The 12,334-nt window shown below is 36.3% G+C and overlaps 1 protein-coding gene across 2 annotated transcripts in view; it reads left to right on the top strand.

Moving 5' to 3' along the window:
• LOC116911684 (contactin-associated protein like 5-4) overlaps positions 1 to 12,334 on the top strand; it is a 465,842-nt gene that overhangs the window by 375,218 nt on the left and 78,290 nt on the right. For both annotated transcript variants that reach the window (XM_032915638.1, XM_032915639.1), the window contains exon 7: positions 12,165 to 12,308. In XM_032915638.1, the coding sequence (XP_032771529.1) occupies positions 12,165 to 12,308 (144 nt within the window). The remainder of the gene's footprint in view (positions 1 to 12,164; positions 12,309 to 12,334) is intronic.

Here is a 12,334-nt window from a genome sequence, read left to right as displayed (position 1 = left end):
CACTCTCTTCCTTGTCAGAGGATACCATGTGACTATGAAGCTCTTTCAAGCCTTTATTACTGGGGATTCCCTGCCAGCATGGATAGTAACCTTGAATGGTGAGCAAAACTCAGCCCTTCCTTCCTTAAGTTACTTTGTCATGAAATTTTATTAGCAAGAGAAATTAAAATAGAAGGGGTGGCTATACAGTGCCTAGGAAACCACTGTACAAAACTTAAGATTCTAGTATGACAGGGGATAAAGTGCAGTAGAAAAAAATATGGAAAAGGTAGGAACAACCCTTTATCTTTTTCAGTTATCATTATGAACCTGAAGAAAGTTATTTTCATTTGATGCCATCTTCTGCTCACTATATTATATATAATATATCTCAATTTGTAGCTTCAAAAGACACATCAACATCTTTGACTCAACAGGGGCAATACTAGGTAGATATTTTTGAATTGCTGAAAGAGAAAATCTTTGAGTAACCATCATTTTCCTGTGTCAGCTTGTTTAATTGATTGAAGAAAAAAGACGTCACAGTAACAGTCTTCAAAGCAAAAAGATAACTGTAATGAACTTGAAAAAATATTAAAAAAAAGAAAACCATGAAATCTTTACTCAATCTCATCATTTTTCCTAAACCTTTAATGTCCAAGGTAATTGTACTAAAAATCTGTGGTATTGCCTAATTTATCATTGATTTGCAAGCCCATTTGCCTGTGTATTATTTTATTAGCACAGGTATTCTATGAGCTCACAGATGTGTGACATTGAAATGAATATTAGCTTTTTGGGAAGTCAATCTCAGAATTATCACTCAGTTTATGAAGTTGTAGCTGTGTCCTTCAGGTATGCCTCACATTTTGAAAAACAATTCTTAAGGGTGAAATGGCTTGAGTATTTCTTTCAAGCTACTGCTGCTCCAGAAGCCTTGACTTTTTGCCAGAATGTTCAGACAGGTTCCTCTAGGCATCATAAAAGAAGACAGACTGAGGATAATGGCAGACACCAACTGTACTGGATGACAAGACTTATGTGTCAGAAGCCTGTAGCCTTGGAAATTTAGCTTGAAGGAGGTGGAGGAAAGAGGCTTTCCAGTGGAGAACAATGTTCTATTCAGCTGTTTCCAGACAGCATGCTGCTTTAAACCTAAAAGATAGGAATATGAAACTTGAATTATTCAGATCCAAAACCATTGCATCTGTTAGAAGGAGAAAAGCAGAATATTGCTCTCCGTGTTAAGGATAGGTTACATCACAGTGCATTTTAATAGAAACCACACTCTAACTTCTCCCTTGATCTCTGTGTATATATATGAGATGTAGGTTTCTACAATTAGAAGGATGATGAGGTCACAGATTGGGATGCATTGTCAGAGAACTACAAGATATTTTTCAGATCTCTCTTATGGTTTATGCCAGGGCTAATCGTGTCATGCAACTCTATCTTTATTTACAAACTTTACTGAAATATAGGATGACTAACCAGAAAATGTGGGAGCTATTGATCCTTTTTTTACACATTCTGGTAGTTTGAATTAGAAGGGCTCATGTTTTCATTCATGGTCTCCAGTTAACAGAACTGTTTGGGAAGGAATAGGAGATGTGATCTTACTGAAGGAGGTGTGTCACTGAGGGTATGACATTCAGATTTCAAAAGCCCAAGCCTTTTCCAGTTATGTTGCCTAGTGCTTATGGATTAAAGGATAATTTTTCAGTTACTACAGCAGTTTCTGCAAAAGTTTCATTTCTGTCTACTGCTCTTGCACTTCTCTATGAATGATGGTCACGGACTCTAACATCTGGAACCATGAGTCCCATTCTCCTTTAAGCAAAATAATTTCCATTTCAATGAAAATTTGAAAACTCTTTCTACTAAAAATGCATGTTTAATGGCATCCCACTCTAAATAAATAGAATCTGTGTTTCAAATTATAATATTTTAACAACTTAATAAATAGAAAGAGTTTTGGACAAATCAACTAACCTAAATATAGGAAAAAATAGGTAAGACCACAGACATATGAAAATATAAATTTTTCATATGCAAAAATACAATTCTTGTAATTACCAAAACAAGGAATTCAAAAGTATGTTCCAATTGAGGTTCAGTCAGACTTTCAAGATGACGATATTAGCCTAAATAAATAGAAGCAGTTATTAAATTCTCCCAACCAAAGAGTCCAGGACCAGATGGATTTTGTACAGAATTCTATCCAACGTTCATAGAAAACCTCATACCAATACTATCCAAACTATTCAACAAAATAGAAACAGATGGAGCCTACCAAATTCCTTCAATGAAGCCACAATTACGCTTGTGCCTAAACCACACAAAGACTCAACAAAGTTAAGAACTTCAGACAAATTTCACTTATGAATATCAATGCAAAAATATTCAATAAAATTCTGACAAACCAAAGTCAAGAACACATCACAATAATCATCCATCATGATCAAGTAGACTTCATCCCAGCGATGCAGGGATGGTTCAATATACAGAAATCCATCAACATAATCCACTTTATAAGCAAATTCAAAGAAAAAAAAACACATGATCATTTCATTAGATGCCGAGAAAGAATTTGACAAAATTCAACACCCCTTCATGATAAAAGTCCTGGAAAGAACAGGAATTCAAGGTCCATACCTCAACATAGTAAAAGCAATATACAGCAAACCAGTATGTAACAAACTAAATTGAGAGAAACAGTTAGCTATCTCACTAAAATCAGGCACTAAACAAGGCTGCCCACTTTCTCCCTACTTATTCAACATAGTACTGGGAGTTCTAGTCAGAGCAATCAGACAACAAAAGTAGGTCAAAGGGATACAAATTGGAAAGGAAGAAGTCAAAATATAACTGTTTTCAGATGATATGATAATATACTTAATTGACCCAAAAGTTCAACCAGAAAACTACTAAGCCTGATAAACAACTTCAGCAAAGTGGCTGGGTATAAAATTAACTCATACAAATCGGTAGCCTATCTCTACAAAAAGGATAAACAGTCTGAGAAAGAATTTAGAGAAATGACACCCTTCACAATAGTCCCAAATAACATATGTCAGTATTACTTTAACCAAGCAAGTGAAAGATGTATATGACAAAAACTATCTGAAGCAAAAAATTGAAGATCTCAGAAGATGGAAAGACCTCCCATGCTCGTGGATTGGCAGGATTAATATAGTAAAAGTAGCCATGTTGCCAAGAGCAATCTACAGATTCAGTGCAATCATCATTTAAGTTCCAACTGAATTCTTCATAGAGTTAAAAAGAGCAATTTGCAAAATCATTTGTAATAACAAAAAACAAACAAACAGGATAGTGAAAACTATCCTCAACAAGAAAAGAACTGCTTGGGTAATCACCATCCCTGACCTCAAGCAGTATTACAGAGCAATAGTGATAAAAACTATATGATATTGGTACAGAGACAGGCAGGTAGATCAGTGGAATAGGATTGAAGACCCAGAAATGAACTCACACATCTATGGTCACTTGATCTTTGACAAAGGAGCTAAAACGATCCAGTGGGAAAATATAACATTTCCAACAAATTGTGCCCGTTCAATTGGAGGTCAGATGAAGAAGATTGCAAATTTATCCATATTTAACACCCTTTACAAAGCTTAAGTCCAAGTGGATCAAGGATCTCCACATCAAACAGGATACACTGAAATTAATAGAATGTCTTTTTCTAAAACACAGACGCATATACACACAGCACACTGACATACTTGCCACCTTTTAACCTGAAACTGAGGTTGCAGAAAGGATGAATTCTTCGTGACATAGTTCTTATATACGCTCTAAAATTACTTGTTCTCATAGCTTTTTATTCATAATTTTTCTCTTAAAATTCCATTTTGCTATGCATGTTGGCATTCTCCTTTAATACCACCATTGAAAGGTTAAAGGCATGCAGATCTCTAGTTTGAGACTATCCATGACTACATAGAAAGTCACTGAATGGTCACATTTATACATATATACATATATATATATATATATACATATATGCACATGTGTGTGTGTTCTATCATATTCAATCCCATTGTTTACATTTAAGGTGTGTCTGTTTTATGCACATATTCATGTGAGAATCAGAATGTACATTTTTATGGCAGCTAAAATTTCATACTAATTTATTTCTTTTGCTCTCCTATATTATATATTTATTTTAGACCATTTCTTGTTTAGATCACTAATGTGTTTGTTTTATTTATATATATATTATATATATATAGCACTTTATAGTATATGATTAAATTTACCTATCTTGTCATCACATACATGCCATTTAAATTCAGTTCATCATAACCCTTAAGATTTTTCTGCTTCTTTCATTTGTTCCTATAAACAACAACACTCTAATAATACTGGGAGTACATAACTATACATATGAGTATTCTTTATGTGAATTAACATACTGTAACTCTAGCCTTAATCCTACTTCTCTGCTGGTAAGTTTTTTTTCTTTTCATTTTGATTGATAATCTCAGGTAGCCTAAATGCTGGCCTTGAACTCACAATGTGATTAAACATTATCACGGTTTCCCAATTTCTATTTTTACTTTCCAAGAACTTAGATTATAGATGCAACAGGAGTCGCCATTTACCCAGTGATGGAACCCAAGACTTCATCTGGGTTGTGCAAGTTGAGCTCCATTCCAGTCTTCTATAAAAAGAAAGTTCCACATGCTTAGATAAGCCTGCCCTTACTGCTGCCCTTGCTATTACTTGGCACCCAATACTTCTCTCATCACACAAACATGATTAAAGGCCTGGCTGAAGACTTAGGATTGTTCATAAATGATTAAAATAACTACCAATTCCCAGGAAATTGGTTTCCAAAACAATGTAAGTATAATTGCTATTGGTGTTTTTCTTCCTTGGAAACTAAGATGCAAGGCTAGCCAAAAAGATCTACATACAGAAATATCCTGAAAACAATGTAAGAGAATGAAAATGGAGAAGGTACAAAAAATATAGAAAGGTGGGGAAGCAAATGAAGAAAGACCCTCATGTTACATAACATTTATACATACTCTTGTATTAGTTTCTCTTCTATTGCTGTGCTGAAACACTCTAACCAAAGTAACTTATGGAAGACAAAGTATAATTTGGATTATAGTTCCAGTGGGTTGTTCATCATTTTGGAAAAGGCATACCAGCGGGAGCATGAGGCTAGCTGACACAGTACATTAGCACTGTAGAAGCTTGGAGCAAATGTACCATCCATCCTATAAAAGCCTCACAGATAAGTATTCCCTCTAGCAAGGCTCCATCTCCCAAAGCTTCCAGAATTATCCTGAGCAGCAGAACCACGTATAACATGTATGCTTCTGAGGATGTTTGACATTCGAATCCAATTATTTAACATTTTTTTGTTCAAGTCTTCTTTTAATTTTTTTAAAGATTATATATATGCATGCTATTGCTGACCCACCAGAAGAAGGCGGAGGATACAATTCCAGATGGTTGTGACCCATTATGTGGTTGTGGGAATTGAACTCATGACTTCTAGAAAAGTAGCAATTCTCTCAATCTTTAAGTTATTTCTCCAGTCGTTTTACTTTCAGATAAGCCTTGTGAGAGATGTAATCTACTATGTATCATATAGGAAGTTCCAGGACACAGGAATAGGGAAGAATCTTTACTCTTCTTTCTCTCACAGTCAGTGTCACAGATAGAAAATGCCCAGAGATCCCCAGTGGACTTGGCTGCTGTCTTGTGGACAGGAGATGGATGGTGAAGCTAGGTCTGATCACTTTCTGGGAAAGACTTCAGATTCTATTAAGTCATCTCCTTTCATTTTAATTTCTAATTTGAAATTAGTTTTGGTCCTGTTGCTTTTGTATTTCCTCACATGTTTTACTGTTAAATGTAAGAAGTAAGTACCTCAAGGAGCTTGTATATATGCATTTAACCCCAAGACGGGGAAAGATGAGACAAGATAATCTCTGGAGCTTGATGGAAACCCATTCTAGATTAATACATGAGTGTCAGGTTCAGAGACTCTATCACTAAAACTTAAAAATTCAAAATAAATTGAATAGATAATATCTAACCAGGCTCAGTAGGAAAATGCAATTGCTGCCACGCCTGATGACCTGTATCTAGTCCCTGAGGGCTGCACAGTGTAAGGCAAGCACTAAGTCTCTCAGTTGTTTACCCACTCCCACATTTGATCCTTAGCAGGAGTATATCTGCCCCACACTGACTAACTCTCTAAATATTAAATAAATGTGTTAAATATAAAGATATGAAGAGAGTAATTGAAAAGCATCCATTATGATGCTCTGATCGCTATATGAATATGTACAGGCATGCATGAAGACTCATGTGCACACATGAATATGCACATGCAAAAGACACATGCTAATATGTATTAAATGAAAACAAGTGACATTAAACATGACAGGTCATCCTTTAATATTGGTATCATACCAGGAACTTCCATCCCTTCTCCTTTAGTGTTATTTCAGTGCTGGAGTTTGAATTGAGGGCCTCATGCAGATTGGCTGAGTACCCAACCACTCAGCCTTTGCCCAGATAATGCTGGCTTGGAGCTTTCTCTGTGACAGGGTTGCTGGTGATCTTCCTGCTCTCCCATATCAAGCTGGAGACACAGCACGGTGCTAAGCCACCAAGCCTGGATTCATTGTTTTTATCAGTATTTACAAAAGCAACTGATAACCTAGTTTTTGTTTCTTTGTTTGTTTTATCGACATTTCTGCTAGAATGTTGACAGCATGGCTTAATTAGACTTTCACTTCTAGTCAAGGTGGCTAATTAGATATTTTGGAGACTGCCTAAATTACTACAGTCATCAATAAAATAATAGGAAATTAGCCAGGCTCTCTCAGACATACACAGAGCCTGGGGCAAAAATACAAATGGAGAGCCACATGTCCTAATCTAAATATGTAAAGAGTTACAAATCAAACAAATGATTCATTCAAGGAAATATATTCAACTCACCCAGCATGATCAAATTGCCTTCAAAATCAAATTGCATCATGGCCAGCTCTGTACATTCTGCAAACAGTTCCCTCTTATCTTAAGAAAACAGGAATAGAGAACACTGCAGATATTGATGGTGACATCACACTTTTTAAAAACATGTTATCCCCTTTCCCAGTTTCCCATCCATAAGCCCCCTATCCCCTCCTCCCTCCCCCTGCCTCTTCTCATCACATAAAAATCAAAACAACAAATGCATAAAACAAAGAAAGAATATTGAAAGTGGTAAGGGAAAAAAGTCAAGTACCAGGAAAACCCATCAGAATTACACCAGACTTCTCAACAGAGAGTGTAAAAGTCAGAAAATCTTGGGAAGATGACATACAGACCGTAAGAGAACAAAAATGCCAGCCCAGGCTACTGTATCCATCAGAACTCTCAATTACCATAGAGGAAAACATCAAACTTGTAGGTGAAGAGATTTGCATGTGTTGGGAAGGTCAGGGTGAAAAACAGTAGTGACACAGGTATTATCTTCTCACCTGGCTATGAGCACTGATCCTAAGAAGCAGGATGTAGTCTGTAGATTCACAGATAAATACCATGTCAACAACAGGGGTCTCTGTTTTCTCAGCATATAGAGAACACTGAATAATTTATACCCAGGTCTGTTCTAGAGGAATAAAATGAATACAATTTAACCAATAGGCCAAGGAAATTAGTGCTTATTATACAGTAACATCTATAATATTTATGTTCGACCAATATGCTTGATTCATCCTCTGGGGTCTGAATCAATGCATTATTTATGCTCTGGTTTGCATCTATACCCAAGGGTAAGACCCAATACATATGGAAATCAGTGTAGGGGCCTGGAGGAAAGCTGGAATGCTCAGTTTGTACTATTAAGAACTCATGTGCAGTATCTGTTCCTCTGTGTTTTGCTTTCTGCAATGGCTTTAGCGGGCATTTCCAGTGTTTTGATCTCTTGCAACATGGCAAACTGCCAGGTTATGCTGATGGGGTGATAATATAGTGGAGCTATGGAACTTGTCAATTTTCTTGAAACTAGGATGGAGCTGAAGGAGTAGCTCAGTCAGGAAGGTGTTTATCATTCAAGAATGAGAAATTGACTTCAAAGGTCTTGGGTACTGTGGTACATACTCATAATCTCAGTGTTGGGGCAGCAGAGAGAGGTAGATCCTTGAGGCTCACTTGTCAACTAACCTTGGTGAATTAGGAAGCTCCAGGACAAAAGAGACCATGTCTGTACTAATTCTTTTCTATTGCTGTGCTAAAACACTGTGACCAGAGCAACTTACAGAAGAAAGAGTTTATTTGGTCACAGTTTAGGGATTAAAGTACATGATCACAGAGTGGAGGTTTCAGGCATTTGAAATCAAATCAATGCCTAAATGTATGGATTTCATCAAAAATTGAGATTAGTGGCTACATTTCTAATGACAGAAACTCATCAATTATGATTGAAGTCCAGACATAAAGGATGACCTGTCCCTACTGAAGTTTCAAGTGACTCAGGAGATGAGTGAGGTTGAAAAGCGTTTGCCTTGTAAAAATGAGGATCTGAGTACCATCCTCAGAACATCATTCTAGTTTGCATTCTGTAGCTGTGATAAACACCATGACCCCAGCACACTGAGGAGCAAAGGGTATTAACTTTCATTCTTACAGGTAACTATCAGTCACTGCAAGAAGAAAAATTGAGGAACTTAGGCAGATTCTTCAGAAAAGAACTGTTTACTAGCTTGTTTCCCATGGCTTGATCATTGTGCCCTCTTCATTAGCCCAGGATCATTTGCCCACAGGGAGCACTGCTGCCAGTGGCTTGACCCCTCACATACCAATTACTTTTCAAAAAAAAAAAATATTCCCAAGGGCTTCATATAAGACAGTCTGATGAATATACTTTCTCAATTTAAGGTCATTCTTCCTAGAAGACACAGTTTGTGTCATGTTCACAGTAAATAAAATAAAATAAAATAAAATAATCAAAACTCTGATGTTCAAAGAAAGCCTTGTGTGTTAGTAAGCCGTTAAAACTCAGCGCTGGAGAGACACTTGTATTTACTTGCGAGATGGCCATATACCTGGAGGAGAGACATTGTCTCTAAAACTTCAGTGGGAAGAGCGTTTAGAACAACACTCCAGGTTGATTTCTGATCTTCATGTATGCAAGTGCATGCATTTACATATCCACTCATATCCAAATCAATGTTTTGAGATATTTCATTATATTTTTATTCTTTATTGTTTATCTATGTCTGTGAGTTTATGCATGTTATTACTCACCTGTGGAAGTCAGCTTGCAAGATTCCATGGTTTCCTTTCACTATTTGCATCCATAGTGACCAGCACAGACCAGCAGGATTGATGGCGAGTGTTTTAAATACTTAACCAATCTTACCAGCCTTCTAATAAATATTTCAAAATAAAGAAATTTTGCCAAAAAATTAAGAGTTCCAGTCTTGTTCCTCAGTACCAAAATTTCACCAATTTTGGTAAACCTTCTGATGGCTATGACATATGCATGTGACTCAGTGATACCCAGTTTGGTTACGTTCCAAAGGAAATAAGAAAAAAAGAGATTAGCTCACACCCATTGTTGGAGACTTCCCATCACCAAATTGACTACCTGAGCAAAGTCAGAAGAAAATGGCCATATATTTTGAAAAACTTTAAAAGTGGAAACTTCAGTGCTGGAGAGATAGCTCAGATGTTAAGAACACTGCTGCTTTTCCAGAAGTCCTGAGTTCAATTCCCAGCAACCATATAGTGGCTCACAACCATCTGTAATAGGATCTGATGCCCTCTTCTCTTGTGTCTGGAAGGAGCCACAGTGTTCTCATATAAAAAAAAATAAATCTTAAAAAAAGTAAACACTTCAGAATCCACATTTAAGCTGAGGTAGAGAAATATTTAGTAAAGGACAGAGAAATTCATCATCATGGAAGTAGCATTGTGGATCAGGACAAAGAGTATCTATGAGACAAAAGCAGGGTAATAAGGTCAAAGAAAAAAAAAGAATCAGGTTTTGGAGCTTCAAGCACTTAACATCAAAAAGATATTTCTTTGAAATTCTTCTTGCTGCAGCCTATCTGTGACACCAGAAATTACGTGAGATTCCTGGAGAGATGATATTTGTCAAGGCAAGCTGTGAGCAGAATATTCAGCCTCCTTGGTTTCATCTGAGCCAAAGACCAAAGAAAGAAAAACTGTATAATTCCTCTAGGCAATCAAATGATCAAGGTGAAAAAATTGTCAAAAAGCCCAAGGCTGAAGCAGAGTTAGAAGAAAATGGCTTATCATGTTTTGGATCCAAGTCGACAGCTGTTGTTTTTCTATGATTGAATCACATACTCAGAATTGAGGGGGCTGTAGTGATACCATAGTTGATAAAGTGCATGCCACAAAAAGACAGACTTGAATTTCATTTCCTAACCCCATTGAAACAGTCAAATAAATTACCTAGAAAGAATAAACAAGTATGTATTTAGAGAAAAAGTAACACTTTAAATTTAAAAATATATTAAAGTATCAAAATTATGCTTAGAAAATAGAGCATGAGGAAAAGGATAAATAAAATTCAATCCCATCATGCTAAGAAATAATTAAATTTCTTTTTAAATTATAAGAAAAAATTCTGTGCACAGTTGAGAAGATGCAATGGTTTGGTTAACATGTCCTCCTCTAACATTGTACATGCCAGAAAGAAGAGGGGAGAAAGGCACAAGGGGAAGTCATAATGGAGAAAGAGGAAGTCGAAGAGAGAGAAAAGGGAGATAAGAAAGGGGAGACAGAGGGGAGAAAAAGAGAGAGAGAGAGAGAGAGAGAGAGAGAGAGAGAGAGAGAGAGAGAGAGAGAGAGAGAACAAAGAAGAGCAAAAGGAGAGAGGTAGAAAAAGAAGGGGGAGGAGTCCTAGGAAAACAACGTTCCCAAACAATGGAAATAACCTGGTTGCTGGTTAATGGGGGGTGAGACAAACAAGACAATAGTTACTATCTTGTCTTGCACAGGAGGAGTTGTCCTCACAACAGGGATTTTGTTCTTTACTGTATCCATCATACATTATTTCTGCTACATTACTGGAAGTATAGAGTAAAGAAAACTAACATCCTGTAATCATCCTAGACATCTATAATTAAAATATACTTCTTTTGCTAATCTTTGCTTGTGTGAGTGTATATGCGTATGCATGTCTATGAACACACACATGGATAAGTCATGTAGTGCCTGTGGTGGTCAGAGGACAACTTTCAGTTGTTGGCTTTTCACCTTGAGACAGAGTCTCTTCTGAGTTAGCTGCTGCAGTGTAACTTCAGACTAGATGACTACTGCATTTCTGGATGTTTCTCCTGGCCTGGTCTACTATCTATTCATAGTAGTGCCAAATCCACAGGTATAGGTTACCTCATTTGGCTTGGATTTTATTGCTGCTTTTATTTTATTTTATTTTTGCTGTTGTTTGTTTGTTTAACAAACTAGGAAGCAAACTTGGTTTGCCAAGTCTGTAAGTCATGTGTTTTTATCCTGTCAGTATCTCCTGGTCCTTGCGTGTACAACTTTCTCATCAGTGAATACACATTTCACAGCAAGTTATAATTCCTGTACATTACAATCAGAATTACATTGTTAGTTATTGCTTATAGTTTCATTATGCTGATTCTCAATTGCTTCTCAAATCTATGGGGCATTTCGTATTATTTCAATCTTTTATCTTTTTAGATAACAGTCAGGGAACAAGTGTGAACATTAAGTTCTTTGATACTATGGGTTTTAGAATTAGGTTTCACTGTGGGTGAGCAAGGATCTGCTTTGTTCCTTAGCCTTTTTATTGTCCTATCTTCTCTGCTGATGTGCTACAGAAAAACATAAAGATGTTGATTTTTCTTTTCTCTTCTTTCTCTGTAAATTACTGTTTTATTAAATATTTTAAAGGTTTTAAGAAAGAAATAAAATTGTTTTATTAAGTGAGTCCATAAGAGGCAAGCAATTACATATATGTTTACATGGGCTAATCAGTGTCCTTTAAATGAGTAACCAAGTGGCATCTGCAAAAGCTCAATTACTAAATTACTAAAGCTGATTGGCTCAAACATACAGATAAATCTAGAGAATTGAACTTACTTCTCATACATTTCTCCTTCAGATCTTATAACTAAGAGTTCATTTTTATTTTCTCTACTATGAAGCTCAGTTTTGGAGGAATCCCAGTACCAAGCAAACCTGGGACCTTTTTAAAGAAAAACTTCCATGGCTGTATTGAAAACGTTTACTACAATGGAGTGAACATAATTGATTTGGCTAAAAGACGCAAGCATCAGATCTACTCAGTGGTAAGTCACTGTCTCTGTTACCTGGT

This window comes from Rattus rattus, chromosome 10, assembly GCF_011064425.1.
Source record: "Rattus rattus isolate New Zealand chromosome 10, Rrattus_CSIRO_v1, whole genome shotgun sequence".
NCBI lineage: Eukaryota > Metazoa > Chordata > Mammalia > Rodentia > Muridae > Rattus > Rattus rattus.
This window is presented reverse-complemented; position numbering and strand designations above follow the sequence as displayed.